This window comes from Cynoglossus semilaevis, chromosome 14, assembly GCF_000523025.1.
Source record: "Cynoglossus semilaevis isolate Cse_v1.0 chromosome 14, Cse_v1.0, whole genome shotgun sequence".
Lineage (NCBI taxonomy): Eukaryota > Metazoa > Chordata > Actinopteri > Pleuronectiformes > Cynoglossidae > Cynoglossus > Cynoglossus semilaevis.
Window position 1 is genome coordinate 16,160,255 of NC_024320.1, and position 26,289 is coordinate 16,186,543.

At 41.6% G+C, this 26,289-nt stretch overlaps 5 protein-coding genes and 1 long non-coding RNA gene across 9 annotated transcripts; 3 read left to right on the plus strand and 3 right to left on the minus strand.

Moving 5' to 3' along the window:
• Window positions 1-204: 204 nt before the first annotated feature.
• LOC112488062 (uncharacterized) lies at window positions 205-3,445 on the minus strand. Its single transcript, XR_003051770.1, has 3 exons — window positions 3,142-3,445; window positions 2,718-2,894; window positions 205-437 (listed from the first exon to the last, which is right to left on the minus strand). It is a non-coding gene; the product is annotated as an uncharacterized LOC112488062 (long non-coding RNA).
• On the plus strand, window positions 906-6,418 carry LOC103389802 (zinc finger protein ZFMSA12A-like). 3 transcript variants are annotated; one of them, XM_008325378.3, is made up of 12 exons: window positions 906-1,063; window positions 1,779-1,987; window positions 2,429-2,497; window positions 2,600-2,692; window positions 2,772-2,870; window positions 3,465-3,588; window positions 3,658-3,945; window positions 4,111-4,235; window positions 4,323-4,423; window positions 4,556-4,812; window positions 5,192-5,647; window positions 5,722-6,418. In XM_008325378.3, the coding sequence occupies exons 1-12, from the start codon at window positions 1,060-1,062 to the stop codon at window positions 5,916-5,918; spliced, it is 2,022 nt and encodes a 673-aa protein (XP_008323600.1). In that variant the 5' UTR covers window positions 906-1,059; the 3' UTR covers window positions 5,919-6,418. The 3 variants fall into 3 exon arrangements, with proteins under 3 accessions (XP_008323600.1, XP_008323598.1, XP_016893874.1); XM_008325376.3 differs by having other exon boundaries at window positions 4,323-4,812; XM_017038385.2 differs by lacking the exons at window positions 906-1,063; window positions 1,779-1,987; window positions 2,429-2,497 and having other exon boundaries at window positions 2,504-2,692; window positions 2,821-2,870; window positions 4,323-4,812.
• Window positions 6,272-16,052, minus strand: LOC103389837 (prothrombin). Its single transcript, XM_017038345.2, has 23 exons — window positions 15,904-16,052; window positions 14,891-15,057; window positions 14,772-14,796; window positions 14,585-14,698; window positions 14,368-14,508; window positions 14,199-14,287; window positions 14,004-14,124; window positions 13,114-13,660; window positions 11,238-11,338; window positions 10,646-10,726; window positions 10,488-10,567; window positions 10,366-10,390; window positions 9,783-9,848; window positions 9,585-9,699; window positions 8,964-9,100; window positions 8,600-8,893; window positions 8,399-8,515; window positions 7,740-7,866; window positions 7,483-7,650; window positions 7,228-7,401; window positions 6,957-7,135; window positions 6,529-6,599; window positions 6,272-6,427 (listed from the first exon to the last, which is right to left on the minus strand). Exons 1-23 carry the CDS (start codon window positions 16,049-16,051, stop codon window positions 6,272-6,274), a joined length of 3,243 nt encoding a protein of 1,080 aa, XP_016893834.2. The 5' UTR covers window position 16,052.
• Window positions 16,053-16,161: 109 nt separating this feature from the next.
• On the minus strand, window positions 16,162-19,266 carry LOC103389804 (uncharacterized). Its single transcript, XM_008325381.3, has 11 exons — window positions 18,861-19,266; window positions 18,543-18,722; window positions 18,378-18,429; window positions 18,086-18,277; window positions 17,850-17,972; window positions 17,536-17,768; window positions 17,324-17,461; window positions 17,058-17,245; window positions 16,802-16,881; window positions 16,631-16,714; window positions 16,162-16,491 (listed from the first exon to the last, which is right to left on the minus strand). The coding sequence occupies exons 3-11, from the start codon at window positions 18,403-18,405 to the stop codon at window positions 16,346-16,348; spliced, it is 1,212 nt and encodes a 403-aa protein (XP_008323603.1). The 5' UTR covers window positions 18,406-18,429; window positions 18,543-18,722; window positions 18,861-19,266; the 3' UTR covers window positions 16,162-16,345.
• setdb2 (SET domain bifurcated histone lysine methyltransferase 2) lies at window positions 17,899-23,962 on the plus strand. Of its 2 annotated transcripts, none has more exons than XM_025062428.1 (12): window positions 17,899-18,020; window positions 19,926-20,039; window positions 20,110-20,199; window positions 20,286-20,443; window positions 21,034-21,279; window positions 21,698-22,026; window positions 22,365-22,534; window positions 22,659-22,909; window positions 22,999-23,032; window positions 23,320-23,441; window positions 23,518-23,606; window positions 23,692-23,962. In XM_025062428.1, the coding sequence occupies exons 3-12, from the start codon at window positions 20,112-20,114 to the stop codon at window positions 23,870-23,872; spliced, it is 1,668 nt and encodes a 555-aa protein (XP_024918196.1). In that variant the 5' UTR covers window positions 17,899-18,020; window positions 19,926-20,039; window positions 20,110-20,111; the 3' UTR covers window positions 23,873-23,962. The 2 variants fall into 2 exon arrangements, with proteins under 2 accessions (XP_024918196.1, XP_016893875.1); XM_017038386.2 differs by lacking the exon at window positions 17,899-18,020 and adding an exon at window positions 19,303-19,617.
• A 183-nt stretch (window positions 23,963-24,145) lies between these two features.
• On the plus strand, window positions 24,146-25,803 carry creg1 (cellular repressor of E1A-stimulated genes 1). Its single transcript, XM_008325383.3, has 4 exons — window positions 24,146-24,524; window positions 25,127-25,246; window positions 25,341-25,454; window positions 25,542-25,803. Exons 1-4 carry the CDS (start codon window positions 24,234-24,236, stop codon window positions 25,626-25,628), a joined length of 612 nt encoding a protein of 203 aa, XP_008323605.1. The 5' UTR covers window positions 24,146-24,233; the 3' UTR covers window positions 25,629-25,803.
• Window positions 25,804-26,289: the final 486 nt, after the last annotated feature.

Here is a 26,289-nt window from a genome sequence, read left to right on the forward strand (position 1 = left end):
GGATATTCAATAGCATTGAATATATGCAACAAAATTATGCTGCATTTAGTTAAAAAAAATTACAAATTTAGTCAATATGTCAAAGTATATATTGGCTAAGTGTTCAGCTTAGCTATGTGTGAAAGAAGGGTAATGCTAAAATCTGGCTAAATATTAGACATTAAAATATTAAAGAGTTTAGTATCACGTGATATAATACTAAATAAAAAATTGATAAGAATAAAAGGATTCAGTGAGGATTTGCTAGCAGCTTAATATTTTCATAAAGAAAAACAAGAAAGAATAATAGATAATCAGGTCCATGTTCATAAATCCACAAATCACAGTGAAAATTAAGTCCTTAGTCCAAAATGGAAGCCAGCTTTTTTCAGTTGTCCTGTCTTGTTCATGTATCCGTGTCTGTTGCCACTCTCACCAGAAGTCTGTTAATCCTTTTACTGGAACAGAAGAGGAGGAGGGTAAAGGATTACATTTGGATTATTGGGCATGTGTCACAGAAGATGAAAGCAGGTGAATTACTTCTCGAACAGCTTGTCTCCAATTAACAGGTTATATTAGTTAAATTAATATTCATTCTATGGCCATAACTATAAAAATGTATTTAAATATATGTTAAATAATTTTTACGTAAGTTATTCATTAACAGTATTATATATATATATATATATATATATCTTTTTAGCATTAACTATTTTGTTTGTTTTTTGGTTTTCATTCATTGGTATTTTTCTTTTTAATTTTCAGATTTCAGCAAAAGTTTAGGTTTGTTTTTTAATTTTCAGCGTCTTGCAATCTTTGACAAGGTTTTGCCGCATTTTAAGTTGATTTGAAGTATTATACAATGTTGTATATTGTTAAACAAATAATACTTTTCGCTTGAGTTTTTAGGCATTATTCCAGTATAGCACCGGATATAGTTCTCCCGCGGTTTGTTTAACTTCCGGTGTTCAAGTAGCTTCACTGTGGGAAAATAGCGTAAACTCAGGCGTCTAATTCTCTTTTAAATGCTTATAATATTACAAAAGCAATTGCGAAGCAACACAAGCGGAACAGAACGTAATGGGTATGCCTATTGCACATACCGGTCTGTCTGGTTTTAATAGGAATTAAAAGGATAAATAGCTAATGCTAACGAAATATCACTCACAATGTATAGAAGCCCCTTGGATTCCATCCCCATCTTAAAAGTAAAGTCACTTAACGATGCTGATATGAGTCAAATTATCAACTGTGGTGCTAATTTTCCTATTCCCACGATTTCATGGCTGTATAATTTCATTAAATTCAGTGATGAAACGTGTGTATTGCACCCTGGTGGATAGTTTAAATTATTATTCTAAGACAGAGTTTTAATAATGAATATATGGTTTATTTCAGAAGATGAAACACTTAAATTATCACATTGACCGTCAATGAGTATTAAGAAAACAATTGTAACTTTTGTAAAATTTTGAGATTGGCGTTCTTTACATTTACTCTTTACATTGGAATTCTTCGGGGGGGTTGTTTGTTTTATTACATTTTAATTTAAAATCTAATATTGACTTTTAAAATTTCCATTCTATTTATATTTTTCTCTCAGGATGTTGACTAACATTTTATTTTAGAGCTCAAGTCAACATACAATTCAATGTATTATGTTATATTGAATGAAGGTATATTATAGTAGATATATTATTTTTCTTATATTTTATTTTAAGGCTTAGGTGGAAACAGAAACTTAATGGATAGCAGCCGGTTTGAACACAACCTCTCTGTGCATCTTCTTTCTTCCACAGCCTCTCCGCTTCCGCTTCCCCTTCCCTCCCTGCGCCTCCTTGTTCCTCCTTTGCGCCTCTTAACAGCAGCAATTTGGCGTATAGCTCTACAGCACAACATACAGCATTATGGGATGCTGGAAGACTTTGTCACCGTGGTGACTGAGGCAGTGCCACAGCTGTTGACAGATAGGCAGAGGAAGCTGCTGCTGCTTAGCCTCAGGGCCAAGGTGGTTTTAAACACACGCACACACTATCTTTTTTAAATGTGCCGTTAATTGACTGTTAACTAACATACACTGATGTGGGTGCTCCACCTACGGTATCACTTTCTGTTGTTGAAGTTAACACACAGAAACTGAAAGATACCAAAAGTTAAAAAATAGTTACAAAGTAGGATTTTTTTGAAGATGTTTCACCTCTCATCCAAGAGGCTTCTTCAGTTCAGAAAAAAGAAAGAAAAAAAAAACCTACTTCGTCCAGCTGCCCTCGATGTACCTATTTTTGGATTGAATGACCTGGATGACTGAGAACCTACACAGACACGATACTATAAGTTCTTTCACAAAAAATTATCAGAAAACAATACAAAATTTGAGCAAAATACTGAGCAAAAAAAGTATGAGGTTAACCCATAAAGTTAAGCATGGCTTCCTGTTTTCTTTCTTTAGGTGACCCTCTCTAACACAGAGGACATCCTGAATCCTCTAGACAAAAAACCTGTCAACTTCGGATCTGTGGTCAGACCAAAAAAAGTGTTTTTTGGATATGAGTGCATGGGATACTAGGAAATTGACCCCTAAAAGTGTTTGCATTTTCTTGTCCCTGTTTTGTTTTATCAGTTAAATAAGGACAAAGATGAACTGTGTCCATTGCTTGCAACTCTGAGCGACCAAACAAGACTTAATGCTGCTGGAAGACACCGCCTCCTACAGGTCAGTGATTAAAACTGCAGTTTACCTACAATAGGCTCAGTCTCTGTATTCCTGACTCAGCCCCTGTCCATGTTCACAGGAGGTGTTTGACCACACGTTTGACTCTGCCCTTCTTGCACTCCTGTCAGACTTCCTGTCCAGGATCGAGCAGATGTTCCCTGTGCCTGACTTCAAACAGGTTCTCCAGACATTAACACATTTTCTTTTGTGTTTAAGTTGGAGAGCACAAAGAGACACACATAATTAAAATTACTTGCTCTTATTATAAAATAATGATGAAATAGTTTTGAACAAGTTGATTGATGAGTATTTTACTTGACTTGAAGTTCAAGAAGGCAAAAACAAAACAATTTATCAGTGGATTACTAAAAGTTAACTGTAACGTTATAACGTAACTAAGTTTATTTCAGAACAAGTTTGACGCTAATAATAATATAATAGATACTTACAAATTTGCTGAAACAGGTAAAGGATCCAATTCAAAAACATGAAGCCAGAATACCATGACGCTAACCTGAACATAACAAACACTAATTCCTCCAGGTAGCCAAGTAAGCTAGTTATTATCAAATAAATACCACAGGGATACCTATAGCACAGAGGCAGCTGGAATGTAAGGTAACAATAGTAAAGATTTGGCTAAAAGAACACTCCTAAAATGACTGTAAAGTCTAAGTTATATGTTGGACCACATGAAACACAGTGTAAATGCCACAGTTTACCACAGGCAAAGCTTTGGACACCTCATTTGAAACCTTTTTCTCTCACTTAGGCAGCTTCATGGCTCGATACTACCCCTGCTGATCTGGAAGACTGTCTGCAGGGATCAGACCATGAGGACTTGAAGCAGTTACTAACTAATCAAAGCTGTTTACTGGGTTCTGTGACCACCAGAGGTACAACAACACATCACAGACTCAATCATCTGGTTCAGCTGAACTAACGGTGCATTTCTTTTTCTCCAGTTGGCAGTGACAGTGAGAAGATCCTTCTTGCCACCTGGTCCCACCCCCTCATTACCAAACTGACCAATCACAGTTATTCTCCTTCCGAGGCTACAGCACAGCCGTCGAACATCATTGCAGAGGATTTAAATTCACAGCTAGTGAAGGTGGAGGTTATGGTGATGACTCAGGACGACCAGGTAGAGGATGTGTTGCCTGTCCAACAGGATCTGACCAATCAGGGTCAAGGAACCATGACACCTATGAAGGAGTCGCCAGGAAACAATATCCAGCAATTAGAGGAAACAGGTTACATTCTCAACACTGCAGTGGTCAGAGCTGTTGTTTGTGAGAAAATAAAGCAAAATGAAGTTGTCTTAGAAACTTCCTGTTTTCAACTACCTATGTGATTGTCTTACTGCAATTTCTTGTTAATAACTTAATGTTGTTGACTCCCAGTCTCTTTCTTTGCAGTCGACCTGCCAGATGTGTCCTGCTCTGAAGTCACAGCTAACCCACTGTTTAACATTTCCCACAACTCCCAGCGAGTGGCTCACAGGTGTCCTCAGTGCGGCAAGTGTTTCATCTATCGCTCTCTGGTGAGTTTCTTTTTTGCTTGAAACGGCCAGTGATAGGTTTAACCCAGCAGAGGGAGCTGTTGTTCTAATGCCAGTCTTTTTCCACAGGTGCTTCGTCACCTGAGAAACAACAAGTCCTGCAGCTCCACCTTGACTTCAGCTAGATTAAGAAAACAACTGGAACCGCCTGATAAGCCCCGCCCCCAGAGGTCTCTGCCTTGTTTTCAGTGCAATGCTGTCTTTAAAACCAAATCTGAGCTCTTGTCCCACCAGCGTAGCCACCACACCCGTGGCATCTACCAGTGCAGCCATTGTAATAAGGTGTTTTACTACCTGTCTAGTCTGACCAATCACAAGCAGACACACCTGGACAGGGGCAAAACCAGAACCACCATCAGGAGCTCTCCAGAGAAAGGGTTTGAGGCTGTGGAGGATTATGCAGTCAAGCAGTTTGAAAACCGGCCTCAGGATCTGACGTGCTCTGTTTGTGAACAGGGGTTTGGTTCTCAGACACAGCTGCTGCGCCACATGCAAACACACTCCGTAGAGGGCGCTGCACCTGTCTACAACTGTCGTTTCTGTGAACAGAGCTTTTCAGGTAACAGCACCGCACTGTAAATTCTCAGTCAGGATCAGAACATTACTTATTAATCAGAGCATTCACGTACACGCACTCACACATGTATATACATTTAGATGCAGAGACAGACAGGTTTCCAGCTGTGCCATTCAGTTTCAGTATCAGAAGTATTGGAACTACATCATTTTATACTACAGTCCAGTCCACATTACAGAGCAACCAAATGAAAACTGCTGGACTTGAATCAGTGTTACATACCGCCCAGGTGTCACATTCAGAACAAGATACAAACAGGTCACAAAGTAGGTGACAGATCCAAAACCACCTACGGCTAACTGGTCGAGCATCAGTTTCACGATCAGTTGTTGCACAAAATCAGGTGTTTTTATTTTTTCAGGTGTGACTCAGCTTCGTATCCACCAGCGTTCGCACACTGACCGTTCGTACCAGTGCGACCTGTGCAGTAGGACATACGGCTCCCTAACAGGGCTCCAGTCACATCGTGCCAGTCACAGCACCGAGAGCCGCTTCCTGTGTTCACAGTGTGGGAAACGTTTTAAGACCCGGGATGGGCTTGAGGGTCACCTTAGGACTCACACGGGTGAGCGCCCCTATCGCTGCCCCTACTGTCCAAAAGACTTCACTGCACTTGCTGGTCTCAACGTGCATGTGCGGCGGCACACTGGGGAGAGACCGTACGTGTGCACGGTGTGCGGCAAGGGTTGGCCCTCAGGTGGTGACCTGCAGAAACACATGAGGACGCATACTGGAGAGCGGCCATATGTGTGTGTGGACTGTGGGAAAGCCTTCTCCGTTTCCTGTCACCTGACTGAACACCGCAGGATACACACAGGTAATTGACTGCTGCATGTGTGTGATCATGTGAATGGTTGCCATTTTTGTGTCAAATTGTTTCTGTCGTTGCAGGAGAGAAACCTTTCTGTTGTCCCGAGTGTGGAAAATGTCTGCGCAGGAAGTTTGATCTGAAGAAGCACATGTTGTCTCACAACAGTGTTCGTCCATACACCTGTCTTTACTGCCCGAAGAGCTACACCTGCAAAACACACCTGAACAGACACCTGCAAACCCACAAAGGCACAAATGTTGAGGCTGACACCCATTGACCCACCAGACAATAACTCTACACACCCTGGTAGAAAAGAAAAGAAGGGACTGGAAGTGGACACGTGCATCTAAGCCACAAATGTACAGATGTCCTTGATTTACAGTGTCAAGGATGCAAGACTTAAAAACTCTAACTTTAACTGCAAAAAGTGATTATGAAACCATACAATACTAAAGGACACTCTGTGCTAATGTGAAATTTTGCAAGGGCTTTTGTTTCTAAATAAATACCCTTTATATCTGTAACCTCGATTGCTTTAGTTCCAGTGGTTTGGTGAACAAAGATGAAAGTGAGAGGCGAGCGAAGTAGACAGGAAATGAGCTTTATTATCACAGTAAGAACAGGATGTTTTTAGTCGTCGTCATCATTTCCCACTTTCTCAATGGTTTTCCTCATCCACCTACTCATCCGGTACACATGAGTGTAGAAGCCGTACTTTCCATCTCTGTCACAACCTTCGCCCCATGACACGATGCCCATCTGGTACCATCGGTTATCTGCCGGGTACTGCACATACAGACATCAAATGGATCAGCAAATTTAATCATTGAGTCATTTACTAATTTTAACATAAGCTGTTTTAGCTGCAGATGATCATGAATTCCCACCTTCATCACAAACGGTCCTCCGCTGTCACCCTCGCAGGCGTCACCACGCTGAGTGTCCTCCGGTTTATAACCTGCCGGTTCAAAGAGTCAGTACAGCTTCTTTTGTTGTTTGGTCTGTTTAAACAGCACTGTGCTAGAAAGTTATAGTAGCAGGAAGCTCTTAATAAAACGGCACAGAGAATGATGTTAAACACTCTCAGCCCACCAACACACTACAAACCAATATTAAACCAAATTAAAGGTTGCACATAAACATGAGCAAACATGACCCAGTACCAAGTATTGATCTGGTACTTTACACTGACCTCACTCAGATCGACTTTGGTATTACAAAGTGAGCGATGCTCAACCTTCAGGGTCTACTCCTAATGTGTGTGTGTTAAGAGCCGACTCTGTAGGTTCTGTTGTATTGATCAAAAGAATCTTACCAGCGCAGAACATGTTATTTGTGATCCTGACAGATGTGGATCTACGGCAGATATTCTGTTCCACGATGGGCAGTTGGATTTGCTGAAGGGCTGATGGTAAATTCCTGGCTGCTGGGTTCCAGGTTTCTTTAAGATTTCCCCAGCCCGTCACCCTGCCTTTGTAACCTGCGGACATCAAACTATCACAAACAAAGATTTGTTGGACAAAACCAGTTTAGTGTTCACACGCTCTATATATTTTTTTATTTTTTGCTGTGTGTGGTTGCCCTACGCCTTGGCAACTGCCTTGCTTGGAAGGCAGATAGGATAGATCTCATCAGAGAAGTCAATTGGCTTTCTCATGTGGAGCAAGGCGATGTCACGGTTGAGATTGTCTTTCCAGTTGTACTTCGGATGAACAATAATTTCGTCAATAGCAACAATTTTCTCTCTTCCCTGTTCATATCTAAAGAGGTGACAAGAGGTTCCCGTTACACAAAATCAATTCATTAAAATTTTAATTGAATGCTAATTTTGGAGGTTGTACTTGGCACGGTAGTGTTTTCCAAGGCGGACCAGGATGTCTTGAGTGGTAAAGTTTTTGTTCCAGGGTGGGTACAAGATGCAATGAGCTGCAGTGAGAATCCACTGGTCACTGAGCAGACTGGCTCCACACAGCAGCTCCTGAGGCCTGCGCTTGTACAGCATCACCTGCCTGAGAAAGGTCCATGACAAATACATGAGCAGAGTCACGAATGATTTGGTTTTCGTGTTTTGTTTTGTTGATTTTTTGTGGTTTAGTACCATGGTGCAGAGGCCATTTCAGCACTGTCTCCTCCAACGATTCGTTCTTCTCTGTACAACTTAGTTAGTTCGTCCTCCTTCTCATCTTTCTTTCCTGTTTTCTCAAACAGGGGGCGTTGTCCACACTCTGCAACAAAACCAGCAAGCCAGTCACATACTCAACCAGTCGGTCTAATAGCCAACCAGTCAGTTAACCAGTGAGTTATCTGATCAAGCAGTCAGATTACTCATGTAAATGCTGTGGCCCATCAGTGGTTCAAATGAAATGAATTTTGAAATAACCAGTCAATGACCCTGTTAAACACTAAAACAACTGGTCATCTAGTTAAATAAACAATGGCTAAATGTGTGATCCAGTCAGTTCACTAGTCACTTGATTGGTCACCTAGGTAACCACTCAGACACATGTGACCTGTGATTAATCGGTAAACTAGTCCCTTGATTGTTTGGTCTGTGGTCCACCACTTAGCTAACACGGTGATGTGCTAGCCTTGACTAGTCAAATGTTGTTGACTGTTGAACATTGATTAGTTGCTCAACAGTTAACCAGTCAATAGATCAGTCCAACTCAAACACAAGATTCCTATTGTGGTTCAGTTCTTGATTTCCCGGGTACCCAGGTACCAGGTTGTTAGCTGGTTACAGCGGTGACATCTTACCAAGCTCTCCTTGTCCAAAGTGTTCGACATCAAAAAAGGTTTTCCTGCTAGAACCAAGGACTGAGCGTTCCCTGTCTTCAGTGACATCTGAGTCAGTATCTCCAAGAAGAGAGGTGTCTGGACGACAGACAGTTGAGAGATTAGGAGCCAATCAAGAAACACTGGTAAGACAAGGTTGGGATTGAGGCAGACTTCATTTACCACAGACGTCGATGTCGCAAAAGTCAATCGTCAGGTTTCCAAAAACCTCCACGTAGCACCAGGGGCCCTCGGGGTCATTGTCTGGGTTCCGGCACTTGTTACCGAGAAGATTTACCTCAGCCATGAACTCCTTGCTCTTGCTGAGCTCCTGTACTTTTGGTGAGGACCAGGGCAAACAAGTGTGTCCTCCTAGAGTCACAGCCAGGTCGCCAACGTAATCCACTCCATGATTGGGTAAACAGGCAGTGGTCTGTAATGGTTCTGGTGCCAGAGTTGGAGGTGTGTAGTCCTGGCCTGAACAGAAGACGACGGTTGGCATGAAACAGTACATTTTGATCACGGCCGTGGACTGACTGATACTTGCCACAGATGGGGATGCTGCAGGACTCTTTAGGTACTGTTGGGTCCTGCGTGAAGCACCAGGGTCCTTTAGAACTCTTATCTGGATTACGACAAAAATTCTCCTGAAGAATGTGGTCCACATCAGACACGTTAAACTCCCTGATCACAGATGGGTAAAGCACAGTGTAATTCAGGTGGTTGATCAGTTGGGTCAGTTGTTAGTTGGTAGATCAACTTTGTTAAACTGAATATTCTCTGAGGGAGGGCTGAGTTGTTAGTCCATGTTATGTTTGTTAACTTAATTGTTAGTCAACAGGTTTATTGAAATTTAGTTGTGTAAATTATTTGTGAACAGCTGGTTGGATAAGAGGTTTGTGGTTAGTTACTGATTGGTTACCTAATTCCCCAAATGGTGTTTATATATGAAGGGAGTAGGGAATTGTTTGCTTGGTAACTAAGCATTAGTTAGTTAGTCGATTGATGGTTAGCTGAATCATCAGTTCCCTGGTGTTAGTCATTTAGATGTTTTACCCATTGTTTGAAAGTTGTTTAGGTACTCGTTTGTTTTTGGTCGTTGTGTTCAGTAGTTAGTTAGCCATTTAGCTAGTTCAATTCCCTGTTGGTAGAAGCATCAGTTACTCACCTCATGATAGGATGTGGGAAGTTGTCTTTCCAGTACTGACATCGTTTCCCTGATATGGTGATGTTGACGTCTCCATTATAACTCACTCCACTTTTAGACCCCATAACACAGAAGCCTATAAACACACACACGGACAGAGTCTGTGAACAGAAGGCTGCCGGACGCTGTGGTTCATTTCTGCTTTGTGTATTTGTTTACCTTGTATACATTGTCTGATGATGTCAATGTTTTTCCCTGATCTGGATGTTTGAGGACCAAGACAGTCTGAGACACAGGGACACAGAGAGACACACAGAGAGTGGGATGGAGGGAGGAGGGGACAAAAGAACAGGGAGAGAAACAGAGAGGGGGGAGGGGGGCTTGTTCTATGTTTGCACTCACTGAGATTTTGGACTTTTGAACTAAAACGGAACAGAATGAACGTACAATTACGGTCAATTCACTCACAGGAGATAAGGCTACAGAGTACAAGTCAGTCGAAGTCTGAACAATATGAGTTAACTTCAAATTAAGTCAGGGATTTAGGAGCTGAAGTCACTGAAGAAAGGTTGATTCTTCTGGGTTTTATTGGCAGGACAAATTCAGCACAGAACCTTTGAGTTGTGTCCCTCAGAGTTACAGTCGGAGTTACAGAAGTAGTTCACGTCAAGTCACTAAATTGAAAGTCGAGATCCAAGGCATAACATAAATGCCAGTTGAGCCTCAGTCTAGTCGTACTGTTTCTGGACTTGTCAGGAAAGGTCAATCTTGGTGGCGGGTCATGTGACCCCAAAAGACTCACCCAGGTATATCTGCCAAAAGTTTTCCTGTGGGAGGAGACCATTCACATGACATGATTGCTGATTTCAAAGGGTGTGCTGCTTAGTGATTGGTGGATTAATCAGGAAGTGGCCAGAGTTTTACCGTCTTCAATGGCTCTTCGAAAACCTCTCTGGCTTCTTCGTGATCACAGATTTCCTCCACACATTCCCTCTCAAGGTTTCCTACACAGAGCCAGAATCAACATAGGGATACATAAACTGAACAACAACAACAAAACAAACAATTAAAGCCACGCCCACCTGGTTTCATCTCCTCAAACAGAGTGTTAGCTCGTCGACTACGAACCAGAAGCTCCGATGCCTCCTTGCTACTCAGGAAAACTGCAAATACACAACATACAGTCCCTCTATCATCACTGTAAAAAGCACACCAAACCTCATGGTAAAAATTGATATTGTTGTTGTGCTGCCTCTCCAAAGTTTAAATCTGTTTTCTATTTTCTGACTTCACTATTGAAATTTACATTTCGATTTGCCGCAGTGATGAGAAATGAAATAAGACATTAGAGAAAGAAGAATGAAAAGGAAAAAGGAAAAAAAAAGGAAAGAAACAAATGGTTTAGTTTCTCTTGTTCTCCCTAAGTGAACGTTGGCTTTGACTTCCACTAACGTGTTTTATTTGCTAAGGATTCGTTCATTAGCTGAAATATGATTTTGGGTCAGATTTCCACTGCATGCCAACCTTAGACACCCCTTTGGTTCCTGAATGTCTATACTTTCACACTTCATATAACCTCAGCTTATTCTTCAATACCAGCCGCTCTCTTTTCTCTGATAAGTGCGATCAAATCAAATAGGCTAACAGATATCAAAAGTGAAATGAAACTGATACCATTGTGGGCTAGACAGCAGTTCCACAGGAACAGCAGCAGCAGCAGAACATGTGCCACTGGTCTTGTTGGGTCCACCATGGTCCGGATATCCAAAGAGACACTTGGTCAGAACCAGATCCAGCTCACGTTGTGTCTTTTTCCAGTCTTCCCTGTCACAGTCTGACTCTTTGTACGGGGGGAGTAGGGGTGACAGTGGGCGAGTGTATTGACTGAAGGGCCAAAGTTTGAGTGTGTGGATGTTGTTTACTTTGACATGCACACGACAAGCTCTCTGTCCCCGATGTTCCCAATAAACTATCTATGAGTCATTACCAAAAACCAAAGAAGGAGTGTCAGACATTTTTGTTTTCACCTTCTCACCCTAAAGTCCATAGATATAAGCAGTGTTTCCAGCTCACAGGGATATACAGATGTACCACTGCTGCCTCCTGTGGTCAGTTTGTGTCAGTGAGGGAAAATCGAATAAACATTTGAATCATCAGTGTTACAAAATAACAATAAAAAAAAACCAATGTATTGATAAAGATGCCACCAGCTGGAGTACACAGGAAGTGTCATTTTTGTTAGCATAAACCTTACAACGTGCGATAAAACCACTTTAATTCATAATAGGAAAGAACGAATATGTTCCCTGAGACAGTATTGAGCTGTCCTGTGGCCGACTCATGACTCATCACTTTTAGAGTAAATATGTACTTTAGAGAAGCAAAGATAAAGGTCTTAGCTGTAGGTACTGAGGGACAGCAGCTCTTGGTCATTATTGTCCCCTCCCTTGTCTCAATATCCTCATTTATCTCAATTGAGTCACTGAAGGACAGCCATGAGAGAGACTGGTACATAGTACGAGTACATCCCAAACGTTTGGTCGCGTTGTTTCTGGTTCAGGTTGGGCTATTCCACAGACGCCTTCAGTCAGAGACCTTCTGATAACATCACTGCTTTATGCAAAGGGTGTGGTCTGGGTGGAGTCATCATCAGAAACCTTCAGCCTGCAATCGGACAATTTCTAACCAAAGTGGAGGTGGTCTGGGTCGCATTCACAGGGATTCAGACACAGTAGTGGTGAGTTAGGGTATCGAGCTCGCAGAGTTGGAACGTCACGCTCTTAATGTACCGGTTCATCTACTTTCATGCCCCCAGTTATGGTCTTTCTTTGCTCCTCAAGATCGACAGGAGTCAGCTGAGTTAGGATGGACATCCGGGTAGGATACCCCTTGGCCTTGATCCTTTGGGAAGTATTCCTGGCATGTACATCAGGAAGAAGAACCAGAGGTAGACTCTGGACACACTGGAGTGATTAGACCTTCCAGGTGCCTCTTTACCAGCAGCTGGGAAAAAACTGCTGCCCAAACCTGGTCAGGCTGAAGAATACGTGACGACTTCAGTCAGCGGGTCAGAATATCTCTAATATCATGTCTTGCCTTGGTACAGATATTCATACAAATTGACCAGGCTCCCCTGTGTGTTTGTTTTCTTTTCATTGTTGTTGATTTTTTTTCATAATATTTGAGTAAACCTTAGGTGTTTTAAAAAGTTTTTTATTCAATTTGTTCTTTTTTGAAAAACAAAACAAATCAGAGCAGTGATGAATTTTTTGGTTGATTCTAACAAAGAGGATTCACACTATAGATCAGTCATTTGTACAACAGGACTTTCAAAACCAAACGTTAGAACCTTTAAAGAAACATCTTTCAGTTAAATTGTAACATAGAGAGCAAACAAAACTTTTAATACAACAATACAGTGATAAATAATCACATTTCACAACAATGAAATACATTTATTTTTTTTGATCTTTAAAGCTTTCTTTTTTGACACTGATGTTGATGTATTCAGTAAAACACCGTGGTTCAGGTTTTGGTTCTGACCCGGGTTCAACCTGTAGACATGTTTTCTTGGATCCAGTCCAGGAAGTTGCTGACTTTGACGTAGACTCCATACATGTTCTCATTGGCACAGCCTTTTCCCCAGCTCACCACACCTGTCAAGAACCATGTCTTCCTGTAGTAGGTCACCAGGGGCCCCCCGCTGTCCCCCGCACAGGCGTCCTGCCGCTCCACCCTGTTCCCAGCACACAGCATGTTCTTGGTGATGTTGAGTTTTGTGTGGAGCCGACACTCCTGGAGGGGGACCCGTGGTAGTACGACACGCTGCAGGAGCCGAGCTGGGGACCCGTTCTGAACCAAACGGCCCCAGCCTGACACTGTAGAGTGTCGGACTGTGGCCAGGGTCCTGACGAAGGTGCTATTCTGGGCTGGAAGACAGATGGGTACCACATAGGAGCCCAGCTTCACTGGGCGATGAAGCTTGAGCAGAGCCAGGTCACTGTCAGAACTGGACTGGTTATAAGCAGGATGGATCAGGATCTTCAGGACCTGACGACGCTGCTCTGTCTTCTCGTCCTCCAGACGGTCGTGTTCACCTTCACAGAACCAGAAAATGTTATGATGGTAGTTTGGGTTTTTATTGTGGATCGAGCCATGGATGAATTCAACTAACTCCAGACTTAAAGTCATTTTTATGTCTTAAGATTTTTATGTCTTGAAATCAGACTTCAAGCCTGAGCTCTATATAAAGGTTCAGACAGACTTCCACAATAGGAGACCACCATTCAAAACCAAACCTGACCCAGCTGACCACAGGAGGCACCAGTGGACCAGCAACTTTCTGATCGGTGTGGTTGAGGTGGTTTACAAATTTCAGCTTCTTGGTGAAAAAGTCTATCTAACAGTGACTAGATAGCAAATCAAAAAGTAATTTATTACCGACAATGACGTGGAAGTTATTTGTAGGTTTCCTCCAGACACAGTGAGCTGCAGTCAGAACCCAATGCTCCGACAGGATGATGGCACCACAAGCGAGGTTATTACTCTCTGTCAGCAAAGCCTGAACAAAGAATGAATGAATGTTTTAAACTTCACTTTTCAAATGAAAATGTGAACACCATTAGATAGACCTACCTGCCATGGACAGTGTCCTTTTGGACAAACCTTTCCATTGACCACTCGTGGTGCAATGTGGACCAGTTGACGTCCACAAACCACAGCCTCTGAATATTAAAACGACATACAGTTGAGCGGAGACGTAAGAACAACATTTTAAAACAGCGTTCACTGAAAGTCTCCTGACCTTGTGGAAGACAGGTACTATTGTCCTGGTCCAGTTTGTATCCTTTGGCACAGAAACAGATGTAGGTACGATCTGGAAGGTCTTTGCAGAAATGTTCACAGCCTCCATTTCTGTAGCGACAGCCATTGGACGTCAGACGAACTGTGGAAAACAGAAAAGAAAGTCTGGTAAATCACTAGGGGAAACTTGTGACTTCAGCTGGGTTCAGACCTCAGACCTTTGTGACAATTATGTCCATGGAATCTGGGCGGACATTTGCAGGCATAGGTGTCAACCAATCGAGTGCAGGTGGCTCCGTTCTTACAGGGAGATGAAAGGCAGTGGTCCACAGCTGAGGAAAGGAGGAACACCGAGTAAACGGACAAGTGAGGACGCCAGTCGCGGTAATATTGTTCTCATTTTACCTGTGTACGACCTCCAGAACGCTTCCTGCAATTACAGGAAATGAATTAGTGAATGAAACAGAAGGAGGCTAAAAGAATGAAAGGTTCTGGGCAAGGTTTTGATCCGAGTTTGCACTAACCAGCTGCTGAGGCAAAGCAAAGATCTCTTTGGCCTCTTCATACGAACATTTCTCCTCCAGACACTCCCGCTCCAGATTTCCTGCTTTCCACTCCTCAAAGAAGTAGGTGTTAGCTCGACGACTACGATGCAGGAAGACGCTAGCCTCAGGTCTGCTCACAAATACTCCTGTTTTTGATTGACACCATTATCAAACGTTCAACCACTAGACGACAAACAGAAGACTTGGGTCTTTACCCGTCGTTTCTCTGGGGTCCAATCATGACAATCATTACAGGTTTCTAGCAGAGCTAGAGTTTCCACAACAACATAGCTGTGTTTTTGTGATTTTTTGGCTAGATATGGCCTTATATGGTGCTTTATTCCTAGCTATATTTTTGGGCTAACATTTAGTTGTTACTCTATTTTTGATACACTATAGCAAAAGTGCATCACTTTTTTTTTTTACTTTTTTTCTTTGCTTTACTGTTTTATTTTGTCTTGCTTTGGGAAACTATTTTGTTTTTATAAAGTACCTACTTTGAAAACATAAATATTATAATACTGTATTTTTTTAATGGCTCATAAAAATCTTTTATGGTATATATATATATATACGGTATTGTCAAACTTTTTTTATTTCTAATTTGGCTATACTGAGATATGCTATATTTGCTAATCTCTCAGGTGAAATTGGCCCTTTCTTTCAGATACCATCTTAGCCAGGTTTATTATGCCAACATCTAGATGTTTTGAGAAGATTCTTATGTTTTTCTGCTTTGTATTAGTAATTGTTGGGCACAATGTATTTTGAAATTGCCAAAATTTTGACCCATTCATTAATCTCATTTTGCGGTGTCTATTTTCTAAACACACATTTTGTTTATCACATTTGTTTATCTTTAGCAGAGCAGCCTACGAACCACAGTTGGACCTCAGAGGAGGTAAATAATTTATTCTATTATAGTCTATTATATTTAAAATCAAACTTTTTTTGAAGGTAAAAAAAAAGGTAACAAATTATGTAGGACTGACCTCCACTGCATACTGCGATAAAGACGATGAGAAACTGCAGGGCGAGAAAGAATCGCCTTGTCTCTTCGTTCACAGACGCCATGTTTGTTCTAAACTTATCAAAGGTTGAAGTCCACACTCTGCCCACAGCATCCTGTGGTTTGGACATCAGCAACTGCAAAACGGCCTGGATGTCGCAGCACCGGAAACTTTTTTGTGTGTGATGGGAGGGCGGGGGGAAATTATGTCAGAAGGCTGCCATTTTGTGTCCACTTTTTATTTTTGTGTCAACATTTTATTTAATATAAAGAGATCAAGATATATTATTTATAATTTAAGGTTATTAAATACATAAAGATTAAACTACAAAAGCTAAAATGAAAAACTAAAATATATGGAATAGGTTTGATTGAAACATTAAGACAGATTCTTGTAATATTGGACAGTCGTCGACTGCTCTCTCTCAGTGCAGGTTCTTCAGAATTAGTGGGATAGCGTCCTGAGCGTCTCTCAACTCCTTCTTCCAGTCGTCTGGGATAAACACACCCGAATATGAGCCGCCAGCCCCTAGCAGCGCCCCAAGTGCTGCACCACGGTTACAGTTCTCACCTACAAGGCAATCAAAGAGACCAAAGATCGATCAAACAAGTCCAAAGGTTTGTCAAAAGTCGTATTTCGACTATTAGTCTACAAATTGAAAGTGGCCCACCATTATACCAATCTACAAGTGGACACATATGATACAAACCTCCACAGTTAGCATTGGTGAGAATCCCTTCTTTAGGGTCATCATGAAACTCATGAGCAAGGTAGAAGAGACTGCAGAGAGCACCTGATGCATCACAGGGAGATGATTAAATATTGTCTTTTCAAAATCATTTCTGCAGTTTCTTTCCTGACAAACAGAAAAACTTCTGACCTTTAGTGTAGCATGCCAAACCTAGATGGTTCACAGCGCTCTGATGCACTTTCAGCCTTTCCTCTGATGATGAAGGAAACCTATGGTAGAAACCATTCACTACTGTTTATTCACATATGACTTCGTCTCTGTTGTTGATCCACTGCTGCCTCCATTACTAAGTTCAGATGTGTTATTTTGTGTGCTTTCATGGTGACTCCTCGTTCTTTTCAAAATTATGTCCAAAAGATTACTGTGAAAATGCCATACGTCATACCCTTCAGCTTTGTGACTGTATTCCTGACAGACGTCCCAGACATCTAGGTTCCTGAGAGCGTGTTCTGCCTGCTGGCGCACACTAGCGCCTCTCAGCACGGCATACAGGGCTTTACCATATAAGGACATGTACTTGAGCACATTTGGATTAGGATGGGTGAGCTTGACAAACTCCACCGCAGCAGTGACCTGAGTAAATAGAAAAGACAATAAAAATTTAAACCATAAGGAGACAATATTTTTCTACAACTTCAAGCAGAAACTCACAGCCTGCTCTTCACTGACTGAAGTTGAGAACAAAATAAAGGGGAGGGCCATGGGCATGCAGCCGATGGCATCAAGCTGGCTGTCAGGTTGCGAGGAGCTCAGCTTCAGTTTTGCACGTTTTTCTGCAAATAGCAGAACCTAAGAATGAAGAGAACACTGTGATTCATCGTCAGAAAATCAGCTGTGACACAACAACACAGCTTTTCTTTTACTTCACTGGGCAGGTTAGGTCTGCTCTCCCTCCAGTCAGCAAAAAACGAACGGTGGAAGGACTCGGCATAGGTGTCGTTGTGGTTTCCAGGCGTGGTCAGGAACTGGACATAGTCTGACAGTACGGCAGCTCGAGCCTCTGGATGAGCAGCGTCAGTGAAACCACTGCAGGCCAGAGTTTGAGCTGCTCTGAGGGCACAGAGGATGTTCAGGGTGTTGTTACCGGCCTGGAGCCCTAGGAAAGATGCGGAACAGACTCAGGGCTGTCTTTGTAAATCCAAAGTGATACTAGCATTCTAATAGGAACCCAAGTTACCTTGGTGATAGTGGACTGAGCCGTTGGAGGACTTCCACAGTTTCAGCTTATCATGCAGGATGATGTCACCGACCACATCATCATCCTTCGTACCAGAAGAAGAGGAGCTCCGACCACTACCAGCTGAAACAACAAACAGACACATCAGCATAATGATGTAGACAAATTAGTGTAAGTACCTAGAGAGGATATACCAGTGTTGGAAAGTGTTGGATGGGTCATAATAATGTAAGTACCAGTGTTGGACAGAGTGAGGATACTGGACGGGTGTCTCTCTCTTGGTGAGTGAAATCCGGCTATCCAACCTTTGAAGTCCTTACTGATGTCCTGGATGTTGTAGTACCAGTGGACAGGCATGGACAGAGAATCAGCCGCACACATGCCCCACAGAGACTCCATCACCGCCTGTCGAACCTGTGATGCCTCACCTGGAGTGCATGTTCGCCTATATTTTAGCTTATTGTTGCTTGAATTGTTGTGTTTTTGAGTCTTAAAGATGTCCAAAAAATAACAAGAAACTTGTCTCACCTGTCATGACTCCTGTCGCCTTTTTCATAATGAACCCTTCACGCGTTGCTTGCTTAAAATGACAGAAAGCGACTGTCAGCACCTTCAAATTCACAATAAAATTATAACATGCTACGTTAAAACACGAAACAGTTTTAACATAGCATGTTTTAACATAACACTCACCAACGCGGTTCGGCTTGTTCTTTACTCCACTTTAAAGCAGTTTTAGTTCATGTTTAGTGTTCTTGTTGAATAATGGTCTCTACGGTGGCCGGCGTTGGTCGTATCTGAAATAAATGGTTGGTTTTGATGTCCTCAGCGTTGACTGTCAGGCGGAGAATGTGGATATCATTTCTGCCCAAGCTTAAATAAATAAAAAGGATATACATATTTACGTTGTTAATTTTTTATACATGTAATTACTTGTTAATTTGAATTTCATATATTATGTATTATATCGAACAAAAGTAAGTGTTTTTTCATTCAATTTTTCATACTCACACTTGTCTGTGGAGCTACGGTGGCCGTGTTTGGACATTAGAGTGCGACGTTGTGACGCGGTATTTACGGTTATTCAAACAAACTTCGACGGATAAATGGCCAGAAATATAGTTGGTTAATTGGGGGTTTCGACTAATTAATTTGCATTTACTCAACTGCAGTGAGCTATAGCGGTTCACATGTCACAGGTTTGCAGCTAGTCGATACCCTGGCAACTCGAATGCATGTTAGCCAGCTTCCGTGCTCAGTTTAAAATATACACATAATTTACTTAAAAATAAAAATGATTTTAAGCAGTATGATTCTTTATTTCTAAGCTTATAATTGTCTTTTAAAAAACCTTAACTCGACTGTATTCTGGCCTCCGAAGTTAGTTGCGTCCCACATGGAATTACTTAGCTGCTACATGGATAAAAAATTCCCACAATTACTTAGCTGCTACATGGATAAAAACAAAACAGGCGCAGTTATTTTTTTTTCTGTTTACTTTTCAAATGTTTCTAAATTCTTCTTTGAGGGAGAATCAATAAAATGCTGAACGTATTTTTATACGCTTTATCCGTTAGCGTTATCCATTAGCTCCTGCGAAATTGCTACTAAATTGATACCGAGTTTTTAAAGCTACGTATTTCCACTCCGTCTGTCTATTTTTTTAATCGTCTGCTTTTGGCTTAAACACTGCTGCTCATAAGTATTAAAGGGCTAAAGTTCTTTTGTGTCAGCATGGAAAAAGAAGTGTTGAAGCCTCGGGATATTGGTGAGAACCCATGTTTATTACGTATTTCTACCGTTGTGGCCATTTTCTTTCTTCAAATTCTTAGCCTTGGGCGTTGTGTTGCAATTCTATATATTATTGTGATATCTTATTTCAAAAGGATAGGCGTCATTATCAATAAAAGATACACAAAATGAAGGAAGAACAGCCAATTAAAACAGAAGAGACAAAAATAGCTAGATGGCAAAAACAGATTATATTTACCTTTTTTCTTATATTGTCTTTTAACATGTCAGAATAAACACTATCCTATTTTATTAATAGGAGTGCCATGATTTTTCTTCCCACAGAGAGGGCTAAAAACTACTGGGCTGAGCAGGATCTGGATCAGGTCTTTGATTGTGTTTCTGTGTTCCTGATTCACCTGAAGCAGGCCTTAAAGAAGGAAATAGCCACAGACAGAGGTCAGAATTGTTTGTTGTACTTAATTTCTCTGATGAACTGTCAGACATGTCTTGTCGTTTCATTCTCCAGAAATGGTTCAAGCCTTCAGGGTGGTGGAGTCTCTGGACTGCTTGTCTCCTGTTTCGACTCAGAACCCAGTGGTGGTCCAGGTGGTCATTGGTACAAGTCCTCTCTGGTTGTGGATTCTGGATCGTTACCATAATAAAAATGTTGGTGTTGACAATAATTTTTTTTCCTCACCACAGATGAGCAGCTGCAGGAGAACATTCACATTCACACTCCATCACCTCTTCCCTCTGATGCTCTTGCCTCCACCAAAGTTGTAACAAATGGCCCATTCAGCACCACTGCACTACCTGCTGGCACACCGGCAGCGCTAGTATCTGTTCACACCTGCAACAAGGTAACAACGCCATCAGAGCATTACCATCACTACAGTCATCACAAGTCATCACAACTGGAGTTTTCTGTCTGATTTTACCCTCTAGTCCAGGGGTGTCAAACTCATTTTCACCAAGGGCCACATCAGCAATACAGTTCCCCCTGAAGGGCCGGTTATAAATGGAAGACTGTATAGATCAGGGGTCCCAACCCAGGTCCGTGGACCAGTACCAGTCCATAGGTCATTTGGTACCGGGCTGCAGTGGGACACAATGAAAAAATGTACTTTTTTTTTTAGTAATTTACTTAATTCAAGAAAGTCCAGTCATATCCATTTACTTTATTTATTTTACGATAATCTGGCAAAAGATGATCTAATTTTAAAATAACATAAAATAACATTCAGACTCTGATACAAACAGATTTTTATTTTGAAAATTGAATGATCCTTCAATGCTCAGCACCTTGCTATTGGTCCGTAGTAACAGGTGGTACTAGCTGACCAGTCCTTGGAACAAAACATTTTTTTAACAACCGTTGGACTAGCTTTTAACTGATAACAGTCCTTTCTCAACCTTATGTTGTGAACCATCTCCTTGTTCCCTTTTGCAGGCCTGTCTTTCTAGATTACCCAGCATTCCTGAGTCAACCCCTCCATTCTGGGATCAGAACCCTCTGTTGGTGCCACTGCTGTGTGGCTTCACCAGGCTGAGTGCTGTGCCACTGATGCCAGTCGGGTTGGAAGAGCCCCCACCACCTCAAGAAATTCTTTACAAAGCACCATGTGGACTAACACTGTGCAACCAGGAGGAAGTAATGCGTTTCCTGCGGACGACTGGCTCCTACAACACCCTGCAGGTCAGCAGAGGCCACTACACAATTTAAGTCTTTGTGAATATTTCATACCTAAAGTACCTTTAGAGTAATTCCTGAAAACTCAGAGTTAGCCATTAGAAACTTAATATTAGCAGTAAATACACAAAAGTGAAAATTCTTAAAAGATAATAAATGTTAGCCCTGAAATAGCTTCCATAACTAGCTTCTTTCTTAAACAGAGATTGAAACAGCAATAGTTCATAGTTTTTAGACCTAATGCTTTCTCTAACACAAAATCTCCCATGTTTCACCTGTGTTAGGAGTTGGGGTCAGGCATATTTGAATTACAAAGCTTCTGTGAGTGAAAGTAAATTCACTGGTAACCCGAAACTGAGTAAAAGCCATTTAGCAAAAAAGTTAAAACATCACTTCTTAATTGTGATAATTGTGCCCTCTGCAGGTAGATTTTTTTACCTTTAGCCCCACACTGAAGTTGGACGCCCCTACTTTATCAGGCCTTAAACGTCCAGAGGTGGACCTTAGTCGTGGGATAGAGCCAATTCCTGTAGAACTGTGCCCGAAAGAAGTGGGCGCTTTGCCAGCAGAATTTCGCTACCGAAAGGACCGCTGGCCACACGGCTGTTTCCTCAGTCGAAACCCTTCACTCTTCAACGCCTGCTGTGACTGCGTAGATGGCTGCACAGACCCCCAGCGTTGCGCCTGCATCGCACTGACCATGAGAGGTCGCCACTACATTCACCACAGACTGATGGAGCCTGTTCCCTCAGGGTGAGAAACCAAACGCAGTTCATTCAGGGATACAGTTTTACAGACTTAAACTCATTTTAAGTTCAAGTGTGTTTTGGTTATGTTATTCACCCACTTATTTAACAACTTTTGGCTGACTTTAATTATTTGGATCTTTTGTTTTATTTTTCATAATACATATTTTGGCAAATGTTTAGGATTTATGTTAAAAATTATAATATATTACAAATTATAATTATAATACAAATTAGCCTAACATATATATTTTATGTATGATTCATCAGTAACACGCAATTCTCTGTGGGTTCATCTGTGTTGTCTGATAAAATGGCATGTGTTTGTGTTTGTGTGTGGTTCAGTGTGTATGAGTGTGGTCCTTGGTGCAGCTGTGACCGATCTCTTTGTCAGAATCGTTTGGTCCAGCGGGGAATCAGGATTCGCCTCCAGGTTTTCCAAACAGACCAGTGTGGCTGGGGAGTTCGCTGCCGTGACGACCTGGACCGTGGCACCTTTGTGTGCATCTATGCAGGTGACCACCACGTTTGCCGATCACAACAACTGTTGGCAAACAGTGTTACTCTACACTGATTTTTCTGTAAAAAATATTTTGGTCAAGTGTGAAGTATAATAAATGCTGTGCTGATGATATTCAGGTGTGATCCTGCAGCGCCTCCTGTCGGCCACTGAGCCAACACCACCCAAGCTGATACGTTGCGATCTTCCCTCTGATGACGATGTGGAGGTGGTTACTGAGTGGCTGGCTCCACCCATCCTGGAGGCACGGAGCACTTCAGCGCAGACGTTGCCTCCAGCCCAGTCTTCTTCCACCTCACCTCCACTACACATGCCCGTGATCCAAAGGTCAGGAGAAGCTACTGCTCACACCACAGAAGCTGTCATCCAGGTGAGGATGATGTTTACACATGACCTGCTGAAAAAATAAATGTTTGTATAACCAAAAAAATAAAACTTGGCTTTTGATCTTTCAATTAGGGACCACAACTGACAGAAACAGTGCCTCCTGCAGGTAAGAAAAACCCTTTCTAACAGGAAAAGGTTTGTTTTATTTAAGAAAAACACCATCAAAGTTAATCACACTTTAGTTCAATAACAAAAAGAAGACCAATGTTTCTCACAGTTGACCAACAGAGTGGTGTAAATGTGATGAAAATGATACAAAATCAAAGTTAACACAAAGTTAAAAAAAGTTGCATGTTATATATTTATAAACTATATATATATATATATATATATATATATATATATATATATATATATATATATATTTAATGAAATGGTAATATCGCAATTTAGAACCTCACATCAAGAATGGACAAAAGAAGGAGAGCCGGTCAAACCTGAAGCGAGTCGCAAAGATGGAGGACGTTTATCTCCTGGACGCCAGCAAGGAAGGGAATGTGAGCCGATTCTTCAACGTGAGTCCACAGTGATGACATCATCGTCCAATGTTCAGATTTATGTTTTCTAACTTTGTGTATCTGTTGACAACAGCACAGCTGTGAGCCAAACATGTTTGTCCAGAACGTCTTCACTGACTCTCATGACCCCGGCTTCCCTGTCATCGCCTTCTTTACTAACAGGTGTGGCCACGCCCACAGTCACTGCACTGTTTGACTGTTTGTGTTTTTGTTTATATTTACCATCTGGATTTTTGTTGGTGAACAGGGAGGTGAAGGCTGGCACTGAGCTAACATGGAACTACTGTGACAACGTTCTCACTGCATCGCTGCAGAAACAGGAAATGCAGTGTCTGTGTCGCAGTAATAACTGTCAAGGACAGTACATCGTTGAGGAAAACTTGTGCGATCTCTGCGACATTAAAGGTCACACAGACACAGAGGCTTAGAAATCAAATGTTTTACACTTGATTTTTTTTTTCACTGTTTTGTAATACACTTGTGTTGCTTTCCTTCTTACAATAAAATCCCCTTTTGTACACCAGGCTCTTACTTTGATATGAGTGGTTAAAGTAAAGTATAATAGTAAGAAACGTTTTTATTGGGAAATTCATATTATATATACATATATGTATATATAGGTGAATTGTATTCATATATAACGTTTGTAGGGTGTCTTGAACAGATGTCTTTTATTTTGAAAATTCGGAAGGCGGAGTTTTTGTGCGTCATAACCCTTCACTGGTAGTGGCTGATTGTTTATGTGGTCTTCTCCAAGTCATGTCACTTCTCGAAACACTGTGATCGATCATGAGGGCCTCTACTCAGCTGGTATGTCTTCTGCTCCTCGGCCTCATTTGCTCTCCGGCCGCGGCTTCACACTGGTTCCGAATTCCGCCTCACGAGGAAGTTGCTCGTGTCGCCCGTTTCATCGTGCATCAGTGCGACTGGGCCTCTCTGGCCACCATCTCTACGCACAAGCCGGTGGTGGGACAGCCGTTCTCCAACGCTTTCTCCATTAGCGACGGCATCCAGGGCTTGAGCTCAGGAGTTCCGTACCTGTACTTGACCGAGATGGAGATCTCCGTGCAGGACCTGAAGGTATAAATGACCCGTGTCACCGAGCCAAAAGGTTCACGTAACTTTTCTAACAAAAGTGGTTCGCCACAGAAATACTGACAAATTACAGAAGTAAGAGCTTGTTATATTAACATTACCCGGGTTTATCCGAAGTTTAAAATACGCCAAAGGGTTTATAACAGTTCATTTAACTGCGCATGAAGTGTATGTGATTGCTGCGTGGGTCAAATAAACAATGACTCAGCAATTTGAAAAGAGTGACGAAGCAATTTCTGTTTTGCCAAAACAGCTGACGATAAACTGAAATACACGTAGAGCTTTAACTTTTGTTACAATTCCGAATTTAAAACGAGGATGGTGATGAAAGTGTTTATTCTTTATTTTTATATGTATATACTTTTTTAAGAATTCCAATTTTCAAAAGTTAAAAAAGGCTTAACCAAGGTAAAATATTTGTTAACAAAAACGTGAAGGTGACAAGGTCTGAAGAAAAACATGAATAATTCCTAGAAAATGTCGAAGGTCACAAATTAAAAGGGGTCACTTTGTCACATCTGTACTGTAGAGATAGTCTTCTCTGGCTTTTTAAGTCTTGCATAAAGAGTGTCTGCTGCCCCCTTCAGGTGAATCCGAATGCCTCTCTGTCTATGACTCTGGCTCAGACAGATTACTGTCGTCAGCAGGGCTTCGACCCTCAGAGTCCACTCTGTGCTCGTGTCATCCTGTCTGGATCCGTATTGCCGGTACACACACACACACACACATACACATACAGACAGACCTTTGTCACATGACTGAGTCCGTGCGTGACTACTTCTTCTTTCTGCTGACCTGCAGGTTAATGGCAGTGAGGCAAGGTTTGCCAAGCAGGCTCTGTTTACCCGGCACCTGGAGATGATCGACTGGCCCTCAGGTCACGGCTGGTTCTTCGCCAAGTTCAACATCACACAGGTGATTCACACACTTCCTGTATCTGAGCCGCTGAAGGAAGAAAGTAGGAAGCCCTGTTGGTGATACCAATCCCTTTTCCTGTTTCAGGTTTGGATCTTGGATTATTTTGGTGGCATAAAGACAGTCTCTCTGGACAAGTATTTCCACGCATCACCGTACAGGAAGTACCTCTGATGGTCAAAGCCCCACCCCACCTGTCAAACTCCAACACTTTATTATGTGGTCTTTATAAGTGTGGTGAAACTATACTACTATACTTTATGAACAGTGTTTTGTTTCTGAACAGTAAATGGAATTATATATATATATATTTTTGGATTAAAATCAATCAAGTTTTTACAAATTCAAATGCCTTGTTTTCTCTTTATTTAAAAGCTCTCCCTCGTACCCAGGCCCATAGTGAAATTAAATCATTTATACTCACAGCAGTTGTTGATCCCTGCCTGCGTCCATCTCTCCATCACAGGTACAAAAGTGCTCTTATTATTGGTTGTCTTTGATTTTAAATTAATCTTATTTGACGACTGAATCAATAAATAGTCATACTGCTGAACTTTTACAACAAGAGAAAACATTCTTCACCAACTTGTTTTGTCACTGATGTCACTCAGTTTATGATGTGAATCTTCAGCAGTGGTTGAAGTCATTGGTTTTCTCTGTAGACCTTGTTGGAGAGGGAGTGATTTACAAACTACATGTTCCTGTATAGAAATCTTTATCGTTTTTTGGCGCTTTACATCATTTAATAGAGAAAATCAGCAGTTGGACTTTAACTGTGAGTAAAGACTGTTGGTGTCGGTGTGTGCCACTGTGTACGTGGGTAAGTTTCAGCTCC